This window comes from Megalobrama amblycephala, linkage group LG1 (genome assembly GCF_018812025.1).
Source record: "Megalobrama amblycephala isolate DHTTF-2021 linkage group LG1, ASM1881202v1, whole genome shotgun sequence".
NCBI classification, from domain to species: domain Eukaryota; kingdom Metazoa; phylum Chordata; class Actinopteri; order Cypriniformes; family Xenocyprididae; genus Megalobrama; species Megalobrama amblycephala.
The window spans coordinates 55,502,303-55,518,895 of NC_063044.1; the positions used below are offsets into that span (position 1 = coordinate 55,502,303).

The 16,593-nt window shown below is 38.3% G+C and overlaps 1 protein-coding gene across 1 annotated transcript in view; it reads right to left on the minus strand.

Moving 5' to 3' along the window:
- The window catches only part of xylt1 (xylosyltransferase I), a 69,268-nt gene that overhangs the window by 22,027 nt on the left and 30,648 nt on the right, over positions 1-16,593 (minus strand). The window contains 3 exon segments of the mRNA XM_048202603.1: positions 3,630-3,832; positions 5,405-5,577; positions 10,198-10,720. Coding sequence (XP_048058560.1) covers positions 3,630-3,832; positions 5,405-5,577; positions 10,198-10,720 — 899 coding nt within the window.

Genomic DNA, 16,593 nt, shown 5'->3' on the forward strand with positions numbered 1-16,593 from the left:
GCAACAGTTGGGTACCAGAAGTAAAAATCCCATTTTCTCTGTAGGGGAATTGATTTTTAACAATAACTTTAATGACAATAAACCTTTATAGACAGAACTACTGTGAGCTGTGAGGTTGCTAAACAATGGTATATGGTTTTGTTGGAGCCATCAGCCTGCATGATTTCAACTTTTTTTAATTAATCGTTTTCAACAGCAGAATTCCTGGTGAAAACTACAGAGAAATCTTTACCAATTGTGACAAGTAAATAGCACCCTAGAATGCTACATGCCAACATGCCTAGAAATCTACTAAAGACGCATTTAAAACAGTTCATGTGACTACAGTGGTTCAACCCTAATGTTACGAAGCAACGAGAATACATTTTGTGCACCAAAAAAAACAAAATAATGACTTTATTCAACAATATCTATTGATGGACAATTTTAAAACACTGAATTCATGAAGCTTTGAAGCTTTACGAATCTTTTGTTTCGAATCAGTGGTTCAGAGTGTGTATCAAACTGCCAAAGTCACGTGAACCATTCAAAGTTTGAAACACTTATCACCTAAGAAAGCTTCATTTACTGAAATCAAGTGACTTTGGTGCTCCGAATCCCTGATTCGAAACAAAAGCTTCAAAGCTTCATGAAACAGTGTTTTGAAATCGCCCATCACTAGATGTTGTTGAATAAAGTCGTTATTTTGCTTTTTTGGCACACAAAAAGTATTCTTGTTGCTTCATAACATTAAGGTTGAACTGCTGTAGTCACATGAACCGTTTTAAATACATCTTTAGTAGCTTTCTGGGCACTGAAAGTGTTAATTATCTTGCTGGCAATGCAGGCCTCACTGAGCCATCGGATTTCATCAAAAATATCTTAATTTGTGTTCCGAAGATGAGATTCACAGATATTACAATTCTGTTTATTTTGTCTAATACACTAAAAAGTAAAACACTAAAAATAGAAATCAATAACTGTAATCACTAAAAAAAAAAAATCAAATTAATTATTTTAGGCATCACAAAATTATAATATAAATTATTATACAGGTCCTTCTCAAAAAATTAGCATATTGTGATAAAAGTTCATTATTTTCCATAATGTAATGATAAAAATTAAACTTTCATATATTTTAGATTCATTGCACACCAACTGAAATATTTCAGGTCTTTTATTGTTTTAATACTGATGATTTTGGCATACAGCTCATGAAAGCTCATCTCAAAAAATTAGCATATTTCATCCGACCAATAAAAGAAAAGTGTTTTTAATACAAAAAAAGTCAACCTTCAAATAATTATGTTCAGTTATGCACTCAATACTTGGTCGGGAATCCTTTTGCAGAAATGACTGCTTCAATGCGGCGTGGCATGGAGGCAATCAGCCTGTGGCACTGCTGAGGTGTTATGGAGGCCCAGGATGCTTCGATAGCAGCCTTAAGCTCATCCAGAGTGTTGGGTCTTGCGTCTCTCAACTTTCTCTTCACAATATCCCACAGATTCTCTATGAGGTTCAGGTCAGGAGAGTTGGCAGGCCAATTGAGCACAGTAATACCATGGTCAGTAAACCATTTACCAGTGGTTTTGGCACTGTGAGCAGGTGCCAGGTCGTGCTAAAAAACGAAATCTTCATCTCCATAAAGCTTTTCAGCAGATGGAAGCATGAAGTGCTCCAAAATCTCCTGATAGCTAACTGCATTGACCCTGCCCTTGATTATTATTTTGGGTTTTCATGAGCTGTATGCCAAAATCATCAGTATTAAAACAATAAAAGACCTGAAATATTTCAGTTGGTGTGCAATGAATCTAAAATATATGAAAGTTTAATTTTTATCATTACATTATGGAAAATAATGAACTTTTTGAGAAGGACCTGTAATATTATAAAATATTATAATATAAAAATAGATTTTCATATTTTGCAAAACAAAATATATTGTTTCTCTCTATATAATAAGCATCTTTAAAGCAATAGTTTTAAAATGTTGCCATCGTTTTTATTTCTATTATGTCATTCGCAAGGCTTGATGGGACTTGTAGTTCTTTTTCTCATTAAAGCCATTAAGTACACAGTCTTGTACCTTTACCGTTTTGTTCGATTTTCAAATTCTTTCTTGCTTCAAATTAAAGTTTGTAATGTTGTATATATATTTCGATTTGAAGAAATATGGAATGTTCACTAAATTATTGAATAGCTATATTTAGAAAGAATGGATCATTCTAGAATTAGTGGGGTGATTTTTGGGGGCAGTGCTAAGTAAAAATATTTGAAAAAGTTGGATTATTTTTAAACTCCTGAAGACATTTTTGATCCTTTTAGGGCTGAACGATTTTTTTTTTAATTTGACAAATCAGACTAAGCCATGTTGCATTATTGTTTCTATTTCAGAATAATGCGTTGTCCTACTGCTGCACTTTATGCACTTTATACACTACAGATAGAAAGAAACAGAATGATGTTTTGTGGTAACGACCCTAAATTAAGAGTAAATAAGCATATTTTTAAAACATACTTTCCTATGACTCTTCTTAGCGCTCTTCTTATCTTTTGTTGAAGTTATTTTCCTCACAGCTTCCTCTCTGCTGACCCCTTTTTCTGTTACGATAGTGGACTGAGAAATAACTCTCCATCACCACAACCGAAGGAACCGGATCGGACTCCTTAATGGACCGATTTGTCCTCATGTTTTAGAGAAATGGTGTTTCTGCACAGTATAATACAAATGATAGCAACTACATCACTGCACTACATACACACACACACACACTGACAGGCTACTTATAGCTTGCACCTGAACCTGACTCAGTGCTAGAGATGAAAAGAATCATTTTATTTTTCTTTGATGTTTCGCTTTAAAGGGGCTTTGGCTCCCAGCTAACTTCCCTCTCCGGTCTGGAGGTGTGGCATGTGACGGAGTGATAGAGAGGCAGGATTAACCTTGAACGGCTGTGCGGGACAGGCCAGAATTCATCACTCGGCCGTATCGATCTCTAACACCCAGATTTCTGAGGGCTGCAGAAAATGACATGGCTGTAGTATTGATTGTAGCCGGGGGAATAGCTGGGTTACTCAACCTCTCATCCTGCTCTCATTATGGACTGAAGAGTTATGCACACTAATGGCATTTATCATGGTGATAATTCAAATCTTCAGACACAGTTCGGCTTACAGACAGAAATGCCACACTGAGTTACAGGTAATGTGATGAGATACTGAAATACTGGAGTCTTCCTCAAATGTGAAAAATATCTGGGGTAGACTTCAAGTTCCTTGGTTTGCTTTGGTGTTGTGGCCCTGTCATAATTAAATTGAGCTAATTCTGAATAATAAAAAAGTACAATCTCCACAAAGACGCTTAAATGTAATCCCTCAACAGCTATTTGAACCATCAAGCTTGTTGACACCAGATCAAACAGCCAATGGTGAACTCAATTAACCATAATCCCCTGCTAAACTAAATTGTGACATTGCTTGGAACTAATCTCCCAACAGCCCACAGCTAGATGTTAGTCAGGTGTTAACTCAATTGTTCTCTGCGGCAACCAACAAACTTGAATCATTCCTGAGAGAAAACACTGACAAACCAAGCGATGCAACAGAATAATCAGTTAAAACTGGAGTAATGAGAGAGAATGATTACTCACCTGATTGGGTAATCAGCAGCACTCAGGTTGATGAAGAAATCCCAGGACCAATCTCGCATGGCCAGCAGGTCCCTCATGCTCTTCAGATACATGGTGAGCAAGCTGGCACCGCCCCATATCGTAGACATGCGCCACGGTGTGACCCGGACGTTGGGATACTGGTGAGCCAGAGCCACCATCTGCCTGTGCAGGTAGTTAGATCGCTGCAGGATGAAAAAAAGACAGGCTTTAGTTAATTTGGAGCCTGAGAACTTTATCTGGGATCAGTCAGTCAAACGTGACCAGCGTTATCATGAGATAAACAAAGTCTGACCATCCACTAAGGGCACCTTGTGGGGAAAAACAGATTGAATGAAGTGGATGAAGGTTTTTCAAACAGTCAGGTGGCACAGAGTTTCATGTACTGTGTGTACACCTACACACTTGTCCTGTTTTCCCAGTAAAAATACCTAAACATCCTAAAAAAAGATCAATTTACTTGAGAAACAAATCATTTTAGTTTTCAAATAATTAAATTGAATTAAATGTACTTTTCTTACCTCATTGATAGAAAGTTAAGCATTAATCTAGGAAAATTTAGTAGGGAAGCACAGATATCAAAATTCTGTCTGATAGCAGAGAATTATTTTCATTTTATGGCCAATAACCGATAAACTCCAGACATTAATATTCAATACTACTTTGTCTAAAAAATAAAAATAAAACACTCATTTTAAATGCTACAAGTGAATTTGGGCATCACAAGAATATAATGTGCAATATGAAAAATGAATATTCATTTTGAGAATTGCTAAAGATTACACTGAACAGTGTTATTAAAAGGTAATCTAATCAATTAATGCACAATTAAATATCGACCGATATACATCCAATATTGTCAAATAATTTAAAAAAATTCTCTAATATCTGCTCATATGTTGTGCATCCCTAAAATTTGTGAGAATTGTGCTGAAAGTAAGTATTTATCTAACACAGTTTTACTTCTCAAGTACACATCTTGTTTTAAAGATGTTTAGATATTTTACCAGAAAATATGAAAAAGTGATTTTTTTTGTAGTATAGTGCTTGTAACAAACTTGGCATGCAAGTGTGAAGCACTACATTGTTCTTGAGATATACACATCACAGTCTTTGATTACCTGTGTGTTTTCTGTTACACCACCCCTCCTTTAACTCGTTTTATGGAGTTATGAAGCTTGTCTCCATGATGATGGACTGATTGAAAAGCAGCTCTTTATCCTGCACTTTCGAAATTACAAGACAGTGTACTCACCCTACGCATTCCTGCCATAAATTCAAGTAGCTCATTAAGTGTATTTTTGTATGTGTGTAATTAAGGGAGGGGGGGGTTGCAGCGTTATCTGTGTGTATGTGTGTGTGAACAAACAGCCTTTCATGTTCACACTCTATCACTTGCCAAGCTGAGAGAGTAAATGGTGTGAAAGACACTGAAGTATGGCTCTTTAATAAATCTCCATCAGGCTTTTGAAACAGCTTACTGAATAAATGGAGTGGTTTGGAGCCCACTGTTTACCCAGCATTCTGCTCTCTTTCCCATCCCCCACTATTTGCTCTCAGAGATGGTTGACTATTCACCCAACAACTGACTAGTTAATTAGTTCAAATAGTTTATTTATATTTTATACAAACATTTTTAATAATATATATTTGTTAACAGCTTTACAACTCCATAACTCCTTTCCTGCTGCTCAATCTTTTCAGAATATTCTCACCATTATACAAATCTAAAAATTGGATGTGTGTTGCAGACATACCTGGTCCACATGAATGTAGTAGAAATGAGACGTGTGGTATATGGCCTTGAAGAGACGCTGCACCTGACGAGAGGCCCGTCCATGGACCACCAACACGAAGGCTATCCGCACCGGTACAGCAGGCACAGTCTCCATTGAGTCCTCCTCCCAATGCACATTCACATTTACTTTGCCTGTGCAAACACACACACACATATTAGCCAAAATGCACTCAAAAGACTAATTTATCCACGTCTAGACATAAAACATATTTAGGCAGTCAGTTTTCAGAAATTAATTTAAGGGGATAATTCACCTTCCCCCCCGCCCCAGAAAATTCAGCTTTGACATCAAAGGAAAAAATTGCATTTTCAAATATAAATTGGTTATTTTAAATTAGAATAATATTTCACAATGTTAATGTAAAGAACCATCTTAAAGGTGCACTATGTAACATTTAAAAAATATCATCAATAGTTCTTCCAAAACGTGTCTTTATCTTACCCTGATTTACTATGGTAAGTTACAAACATTTATATATAAGACCGAGCGGGATGGTTTTCACTGGAAATTGCATACATATGTCACTTGCCCATTTGTATCTCGTCACGATACAGCCATTTCTTTTTTTCAAGTTGCACGCGACGGTCGTTTAAAGCAAGTTGTTTAAAAAAGTCGCACAAACAAATGATACTGCGGTGGCTGTTACTATTTAAATCTAGCGGGTTTAGTGTCTCGTGTTTCAAATCCAATGACGCTGGTAGTGACAATTCTCTCTGACCAATCAGTGATCTGCAGTGTTTACACGTCACATTTAGTATCGGTACTAAGTGAGCCATACCATGCCGTACCGAGCTGTACCATGCAGTGGAAAAACGCCAAAAAGTGAGCCGTACCGAACCGTACCATGCAGTGGTAACTTGCCATTACCAACCCCAAATATTTGAACGGTAGTGTACATTTTTCATTTGAAAAATTATGGCTGTCATCAAAAGTTTTCACTGGTTTTGGTCAATATTGTCACAGTTGATTTCATTGTGATCACAAATTTTAGAGGTTAAAGGGAGCTAAAATAAAGCTAAAAATTAGCTAAAACTTAGCTAAAACAATGCTTTCATTTTAGTGCATTAATGAAAAAACACTATTTTAGCTAACAACTCATTTACTTTCACCAATATGGTTACAGTTATTATTCATGAATATTGTGAGAATAGAAAAGGGGCTTCCTTTTATATAAGTACAGGACAATTCAAGAGACACTCCTGTTAGTAAATACAGTCATCACTCTCAAAACCTGACTGTGTGATGCAGTCATTGAGAGTATCCCTCAATGGTCTCAGATGAAACAGATGAACCTCTCTAACACTTAAACCAAGTCGAGGGCACCTCAATCCATCCGAGACACCGCTATAACGCCGGAATCCAGAACCGCAACAATACACCACATGATCACCTATTGGCCTATAAGTGTTTCACTGATACCATCTCCACAATGGCTGATATAAGACACCATCCCCGCCTTCCTTCAGACATATATTCAGCACTCACAAATAGCTTGGCGTAGACCACAAGGGCTGAGCTTCGGTCGTTTGTGGCTTTCTAAAAATGCCCACAGAATAAATACATGGCGGACTTCTCTCCATGTCATGGTATAGCATGCCACTTCTAAAGAAGGGCAAGCTGAATTACTCATTACAGGCCATGAGGTTAATTTTAAAAGCTCATATGAAATTACACTGAAGGCACTACGATTTGGCGTGAGGCCATGCTGACTGAAGACATGGGCCTTGAGGGGGTAATGACTATAATCTGAAAGCTGAGCCTGTCGTTACTGTCCTAAACTGCCCTGGTCTCCCAGACCCTGTGATGGAGCCTGAAGGAGAGCAGGAGAAGGCACCGCTCCTGGCCCTCAGGGAGGACCTGGCTGACCCTGGATGGGTGGAGGCTGGGAAAGGCATGAAGGTCCTTTATTAAAGGCAATTACACCATCTTAACTCCAGTGTCCTCTGTCTTTATGGGGTGTGGACTGGCCTGTCAATCATCTGTCCCTGTGTTTCATTTTGTTTCCGACATGTTCTCAGTGAAACACTGGCCCTTCTGTCAGAGTACTGTATTTTAAAAATCTAGGAATAGAAGCGGAGTTGTGTGATTTCGCCTGAAGCGGTGAGCATTTTCAAAGTCGGAGCATCTGTGTTGCCTCTTGCTCCAAGATCTTTCCGACACCGCTCCATCAAGAGCATGACACATTAATGGACTACAATGCAAGAATTTTCTGCAAGTTAAACACAGTGTTACTAGACTTTGTTGTACCAATACCAAAAGTTTGGGCTTGGTAAGATTTTTTTACTGTTTTTGAAAGAGGTCTATCAAGCTTTCATTTATTTGATCAAAATTCATAAAAAAATATTGCTACAATTTAAAATAACTGTTTTCTATTTTATTTCTATTCTTTGACGAATAGAAAGTCTAAAAGAACAGCATTTATTTGAAATAGAAACATTTTGTAATGATATAAATTTCATTTTTTGATCAATCTAATGCATCCTTGCTGAATAAATGTATTCATTTATATAAAAAAAAGAATAGAATGGATGTGCTCCTTTCAGTAAAAAAGCTGAAAGTTTAAAGTTTGGTTAGAAATATTGCTTGTTTTTACTCTAGTAAATGCATGGACTGGCCTGAATAATATAGTTAGCACAGAGACTAAGGGTATGTTTACATGACAATGATATGCTAAAAACTGAAGTTTTTCCTTTGAGTTTTCCATGTACAGACGACACCATTTTCAAAATGATCCCCATTCACACGAATCTGTGAAAATGACTAAAAACGCTGTATTCTGGTGACAGGCCATTACAGATGTCGAAGAAACACTATAGACTGAACACGTAATATGCATGTGCATGATATCATTGTTTTCACAGGTTTGCGTTTTTGTTGTTTACATGGAGACCGTTTTCAAAAAAGTGCACTTTGAAACTTGCATCCAAAACGTCGTTGTCATGTAAATGAACGGCCAAAATACATAGAAAGTTTTACGTTTTTAGTTGGAAACGGTGTTGTGTAAACAGCCCCTAATTTCATAATACCACTGTTGTCAGATTTTAAAAAAGTAATCTTCATAAAGTGCTTTGGAAATATTCAATATTTCTCCATTCAACTAAAAAAACATGCCAAGAAGAGCCACCGAGTTTAGAAACTTTGGTAACACTCTCAGTTCAGTAAATCTATTCTGCAGACTTCTCTCACCAGTCAACAGAGAAAATGTTAAAAATGCGCAGATTCCTTGTGGGCCCTCATGACCGACAGCCTGGACCACATTTGAAACTTATTCATCCAACAATGTTCATTAAAAACCTGCCGTTTGCTTCAAACTTATGTTGCTTCTGTGCTAATTGTCAACACTGAGGCAAACCATTCACATGTTTGCCATCAAAGTCTTTGTCTGTTACCACATAATGCAATTACTGTTTATAAATACATTCAAACACCATCCATGTGGCTTGGTCGGTCTACTGTACTTGCTGGAAATAGAAGCGTTCCTGCCCCGCCCCACCCCCTTAAAACCTCTGCATGTCCCAGACTCATGTCTCTGTGGTGATGTTCCTGTCATATCTGTCAAAACCCATTCTGGTTTCCGGAAGTTTCTCTAGGCAGAGGCTCTGGAGCCCTGAGAAGATCTGTCACTGTTCTATTTGAACGCATCCATAGCCCTGATTTGTGTGCAGATGACTGAGCACTGCATAATTGCATGAATATGTTTTCTGTAGTCAGCTATGGGAGATGGAGAGGGGGAAAAAAGACAACGTGCAGCAATTACATCCGTCTAACCTCGCGCGGAAATCCAGAATCTCATTTCCAGCCTGTCTCTGATTGTAATTACAAGTGTTGTGAATGTCTGTTGCCAGCCCTGTGACTCTTAATACACTACTTCCATAAACCTCCAAAGACAGGATGGCAATTAATTTGGGAAAACCATCATTATTTTGAGTATTATTTATCCTAAATTCTCATAAACCCCAGCTAATGTTTCGCTTCATGCCAGTGCAGGTTGATGATTATAATTAGTCCTTATCCCAAAGGAAAACGTCATGACATTGAGTTAAAGACCCGACAAGTTTTCTGTCCTGTGGTGACATACTTCCTTTTTAATCAGGAAGTTTGTCCGGGAAATTTGACTTTGTTTTTAAAGGCTTTAGTTACATTTCAGCAATGAACCATTTGCTATTGTTAGTCAGTTGCAGAGGGGGTGGGACATTCTCTTTATGAGAGTAGATGTAGTGTAGGATGTTGTGTAGAATGAGTAATCAATATTTTGGTCAATTTTCCTCGAAAAGAAAGACTTTTAGATGTGTTTTAATGGAAGTAACGACATATCTACAGAGTTTAACGGATTATAAAAAAAAAAATGTAGGACGGGAACTTGCATATATCGTTTGTTGATTGAATTTTGAGATATGGCCGTTGACTTAAATGAATGCGAGCTCGCAGTCGATTGTGGAGGGGTGGGTTTATGCAGACTAAAGAACTGGAGAAGTATGGCATACGTCACCAAGGAGAAGTCTGTTATTTTGACTATAAGAGTTAAGACATTTTGATTAAACATCACGAGGTCAATTTAAAAAAAGAAAATCTGAGATGCACGTATGGATTAATCGTTCACAATAGGGTAGATTGGATGAATTTTCATGCCGACTTCAAGTTAATTTGTCCAGTAGCAATGGCTTCAAAGCTAATAAACATGGACTAAAAGCCACAGAATTCCAATTTTGAATTTATGAGGTCTTTAACATGGAATTAAGAAGTCTACTCACCCTCTACTGGGCAATAACGGGTGACTTTCTCAGGCATGAGCTGGCGTTCTTTGTGGCGGCAGTAAACCTCCACGATCTGCTGCCGGCACTCCTTGGTCTTGGCGCGAGAGAGGGCGGAGATCGCCTCTTTGCCGCTGATCTCGCATTTGGGCGGCTGGTCGTATTTGATGTCTGCAGTGGGTGTGGCAGATCGCTTGGCCTGCTGGAGGTGGTGCCGGTGCTGCTGGGTTTGCTGTGGATGAAGGGTGGGATTGGCCTTCCGGTGAAGCTCGGTGCGCGTCTGATTGTAGCCACCTTTGTTCTGTGCATACTGAATGACCTCATTAGAGTTCTTGCTCAAGCTTTGCTGCGCATGCGCCTTCTCCAGAAGACCTTGTTTGTGCTTGCCGGGCGCATGTCTCTGTGTCTGTGAACGTGCCCCGAAATTACTGTTGTCTATGTTCTCAAAGTCTTTGGGAACGGAGTTCTCATTGTTGCTGTCCACGCGGACTTTCTCCTTGGGCCGGTGCGAGTAGTAGCCGTCCTGAAAGATGAAGACGAAACGGTTAGTAAATTAGTTACTGCTACCAACAGAACGTCAATGTCACGACAGATAAAACCAACAGGTTTTATACCTTATTTACTTTTATAAGTAATCAAACATACAATTTTGGAAAAGCAATAATGTTCTCTTTAACCACACAGTAATCCACTGTGAGCATGACCTTGTATGGGTCATTTCTGATATTTTTCCGTTTCCTGCAAGTGTCACTGTTGATGAAATATTCCACTAGCAACGGTGTGTGCAACAGGAAGGAGGTTGCAGCCATGACCTGAGTGCTGATCTGATTGCAGGAGACGTTTCTGTAGCTGTGAAAGCTTTAGGAGAAGATATGATCTCTGACATGACAGGATGAATATCTACATGGTGTTTTGCAAATAAATGCCCTATTTATTTATCTTTTTCACTTCATCTCTTTATATATTTTGGTAATCATATTAGCAATCCATTTGCCCATTTCAGCTCCGACAAACAAGTTAAATGCTCAGTCTTATACTGAGAATAAGGATGTTGATTATTAATATTAAACCTTTCACATAACTGCTATACATAAACATAATACACTACCATTGAAAATATTTTTTTTCTTTGAAAAATTATTTTTATTCTGCTAGCATGCATTAAACTGATCAAACAGGTCATTGGTTCTTTTAACTCTAAGGAGGGACTACATAAAGGTCAATAAATCATATTGATCATAGGATATGTCTGCCTTACATAACTTGCGACAACCACCATTTCGACATTACAACCACTTTGACATGTTCTTGCTAACTTCCCCAAGCATCACATCCCCTGACTCCTATGCCCGTCAACTGCTCTTACTTTTCCCCTCAACTTGTTCTGTCCACCGATTACTGTGCCAGTCTTAAAGTACACATACAGTAACAGTAGACAGCCAGAGAGATATTAATAAGAGGAAATGGAAACAAACAGAAAATCAAAGAGATGGAGATGAGGACAGGAAGTAAGACAAGGCGCAGCTGCAACTCTCATTTCCTTACCGTTATGGTGAAATTTGTCTACAGAGCATTTATTAAAGCTTGTTGGTGAGCTTGCAGAGTGTATTATTGGTGAGGGAAAACTTTCAAAGACAAATCTCTGTCGCGTCACCCGCACTTTGGCCCTCTAAAGGCTGCAGTTTAGAGCCGACTCCACTCCTGTCTGCTCCTCCTCCAGGAGCTTTCAGGAGGAAATTACAGTGCCCTGGATTAATAGCCTGAGCAACCACAGGAGGTAAGTTAGGCTGCTGGAGAGAAGACTATCGATCGCTTGCAAAAATCTGTCATTTCCCAAGGTGCTCTGGGAGCCCTGCTCTGCACCGCTGAGCACCTTGGCAGTCGCAGACCTTCTGTATTCTCTCTCAAGGGGAGGAGGCTCCCCTCTCTTTTGCATCATCCATCAGAAGAAGGGTGGGAGTCGCATACTCGTTTATCAAGCACACTTTTATCTGGCTCTTCTTCTGCCTCTCTGATGGCAAAGAACATCACGGGCCACACAAACACTAGAACTGGGCGGTATATACCATAGAAAATGTGTCCACCAGCAGAGATTCTGCTATATCGTCAACACTGACACATGATTTACAAAGAAAACAGAAAAGTACAGTCTACTGTAACTGTGCCACAAATGACCACTTCTAGTGTTCACAGCTTCACTGATGACAATAAGAGCAATTTAGTTTTAGTTTCTGGTGTAACTGTGGATATATATATATATATATATATATATATATATATATATATATATATATATATGAATGCTGATATAAATGACATGCCTGCAGTCATTGGCATGGTGGTGAGGAATGCTGCAAGACTGGAATGCTGCTTTGCCTGTTCTCTCAATGCCTCACGTCAGAGACTGTTTGACAACTATATAGTTATATGTAACTGTACACCTTAATGGTTTAAAAGAATGAATAAGGTTTGAGGGAGAGTGCACACATGAAACTGAAAACCAAACAACACTCCCTTAATCTGCCCTGATTGTCTTCTAACCTCACAGTCCAGCAGCTAATATGTGGATACTGTGGGAATAATAAAATATTATTTATGGAAAATGCTCTGATCCAGGCTGACTCCATCAATAACATGAATCCAGCCAGGAATATAGTTTCTTAACAGTAAATTATTTTAACAATAAATTATTAATAGTTTAAATACTGAAGTTTAATTCATTTAACACTATAAAAGATTTTAACAAACCTCTAACCCAAAATCTAACAAAAATCAAAATTTTGTAAATCTTACAACTCCATTGGCATTTTTTATTATGAATTATAATGAAATTGTGTTATGTTTTGTTTTGATATTTTGTTATGCCAAGCTCTAAAATATTTTATCGGGTAGAAATCCTTTTCTTTAATCATTATCTAGTAAATCATGAAAAACTGGAAAAGTCATGGGACCTTTGAATATTGTTGTGGACAATGAGGCGCCCTGGAGTCAAAAAGATTGAGAACCACACCTGCTACTAACAATTAAAGATCTATTCATATTCAACACGCACACGCAGGTTTGTTTTTGTGAATTGTGGGGACATTCCATAGGCGTAATGGTTTTTATTCCGTACAAACCGTATTTTCTATCGCCCTACACCAACCCTACCCCTAAGGGTAGACCTACACCAAACCAATCACAGAAAACTATGCACACTTTTACTTTCTCAAAAAAAACCTCATTCTGTATGATTTCCCTCTCCTTGTAATACCTATGTAATACCCATGTCATTATACAAATTTGTGTCCTGATGCGTCACAAAAACGTGCAAACACACACACACACACACACACGTTGACAATGGTCATCCATAACTCCTGCAAGTTCTGTAGTAGTAGCACTAGCACTTAAGCACAGGAGATGAGTCGCCTGGATACATATGGGTGAATTGCATCTCAGCAGAAGCTTGTTGGATTAACAGCAATGGGACTGAATGGAAACACTGTTAGTCAACTATTAGGAGAGTCATAAATACTTCAGTCCTCTGTGAAGCTGTGAAGCAAAAGGACGTCAGAAAACATTACATGACTCAGCTTAAGGCTACAGAATCTGAGCTTTGACTGTGAGCAAGCTTTACAGATGTGTGAGCTGGTGCACATATGGATGCAGACATGAAAAGTGCATTCATGCAATGAAACTATGTGACTATGACTCAAGACAGTGGGCCAGGAACTAAAGCATCACTTTCCATTAATAATCTCATAGCCTCTGACCAAACATATCATCTCACCCCAATAAACTGATAACAAATTTGCTAATGCAATAAACTCGCTTTGCTAATAAAGCTTTTGTACAGGGAAATGCAGGCCGCAAATCCAAAAGTCACTTCCAATCACTACTCATGCTATTTCTGACCATATGTAACACCTCAGTTTGCTTCTCCCAGCAGAAGGTCAGCAAAGTTTGCCTCACCCAGTGCCCCAGGGCTGCAAGGGTCACCTTCCTAGAGGCTGCCCTCTCCCTGACCTCTCTGCCTGGGTGGCTGCGCAGGGTCAGTGCAGGATGAGTCACAGAAAGCTCGAGCAGGATGGGAGTGGGGGTGGATGCGGTCACATGTGCAGACTAGACGCAGAAGGTGAGCTTGCGAGCTGGTTATAGTATGCGGGACGGGCGCTGAAACCCAACTCTGACCTTTCCTACACCACAGAGAGCAGCTCCATCAATCACCGTGACTGTCTACAAGCTACTCAATCAAACTGAACCGATGGCAGCGATCCACATCGAATCCTCATTCACAGAGTGTGTGTCTGAATCTTAATAAAAACAGCCACAGTTGACCTGCTCGTAAAGGTCAAACTATGGACAAGTACAAAAGAACACTAGGGCTATGTTTGGCATAGTGTTGTAAAAAAAAAATCACTATTTTGATGTATTGATACCGAAATATCTAAAATGATTCCAATACTCCTTTTCTGCAGTATCGATACACTGATACCAGCTGCGCGTTCTCGTTCTTTCTTCTCTCTGACAGAGAATTGATACACACCTGCCTCCTCTCATACACTTGTATCATTCACTCCGATTGAATAGTGCTTGTATTGCACAAAATTTTAGTCAGTCCCGCAGGTTTTGCGCTCACACCGTTTATCTAGATAAGTGACGCTCTCATCAAGCCACCTATCAAACAGCTCGGGAGTACCAAATCAACTTCTTTTTTGTGGCTTATTGCGCAAATGCATACAAAATTAGGTCAAAATGCCCGTCTTGCTGAGTATTCGGGTAAATACAGTCAGTTTTTGAAAATATATAGAGTTGAGAGAAAATGCATGTTGTGTAACAGCATATTGGATCCATGCATAAGCTCTTAAAGTGACAGCTGCCTAATAAACCTGCTTCTGTCTGTCATGGTAATCAGTGAACAAAAGACAAAGAGAAAATCACTCGCTGCTCTTGACTGAATTTTGTACCTTTAACTGTAATCATTAATCTGCTTTTTAATTTAATTTATATAGTGAAAACTATGCAGTGTTATTTTACATTTGATTACTTTCATTTCTGTAGTATTTCGTACCAGAACACTACTGTTAGACCCACCTGAAAAACGTAACGCCATGTTTATTTAATTTGTCTCTTAATTCTATTGTATTTATTTGTGCTATCATTTGCAATTTGTTTATTTGTTCTTATTTTATTACCGACTGTTTACTTGTTTTTTTTTTTTTTGGAAATGTAGTTCAAAATCAAATAAAGCCTCCCTGTTCTGCATGTAAGCTATTACAACATTATATATTGCACATTATATACTTAAAGGTCCCGTTTTTCGTGGTTTTTTTGAAGCTTTGATTGTGTTTATAGTGTGCAATACAACATGTGTTCATGTTTCGCGTGTAAAAAAACAGTATTTTTCACATAATTTACTTATCTGTATACCGCTGTTTCCACTGTCATAAAAACGGGCTGATGACTTCCTTGTTCTATGAAGTCCCGCCTTCAGAAATACGTAACGAGTTCTGATTGTGCCAGCGGTTCCTGTGTTGTGATTCGACAGCAGTTTAGCGCATCTTGCCTGGAAAGGTCACGCCTCTTACCATAACGTGGAGATGCACGCGCTCAGTGTTATTGTAAACATGTCTTTAATTTTACCCTATCAATTTGGCGACAAACACACTCTACAAACGCAACTCTTGTGTATTCCTGTGGGCGGAGGTTAGTCAAAGAACTGTTTTAGTGACGTCATTAAAGAAGGAAGTAGAGGGATGTAGTCCAAACTGGCCGTTCGATGTAGGCGACTTCTGTTAAATAAAATATCTCGCTTGGCATTGAACTTTGAGCTTTAACATTTTACAGATTTTATTTATACTCTAACAACAACATTACACACTAACTAAAGTTTGAAACATGGGATCACGAAGAACTGGACCTTTAAGACTAGTAAGAGTTAACGGTTGTTGGCAGTATTATCAAATAATGAAAGAGAGAGGAAAAAAAAAAAATCAGGGCTGATATTATTCACATGGAAATGGAGGGTCACATCAGGCAAATGAGATACAGAAAGTCATTATGAGAGTAGCACGCCATTCAGAGCTAAATTGGAAATCATTTAACTTCCAAAATTTAAAATTAATTTGATTTAAGGTAGCAAATATGATGCAGAATTGCAATTTATATTTGAGGAAGAATAAAAATTCAAAATTAAAATAAAAAAAAAATTCAAGGAAAATTCATATAACTACAAGGCATGCTTTTTTGTTATATAAGAAAGGTTTTTGACAAACCCATCTGAAAGTTTGGTTTAAAAAGTCACACAGTTTTAAGGTTTTATAGGCCTTAAAAACAAAATTTAATTGTCAGAAATGTCACTCATTTTATAGACCAGGTTAGAAGAACACTTCTATTCCCAGAATGCCATTACCT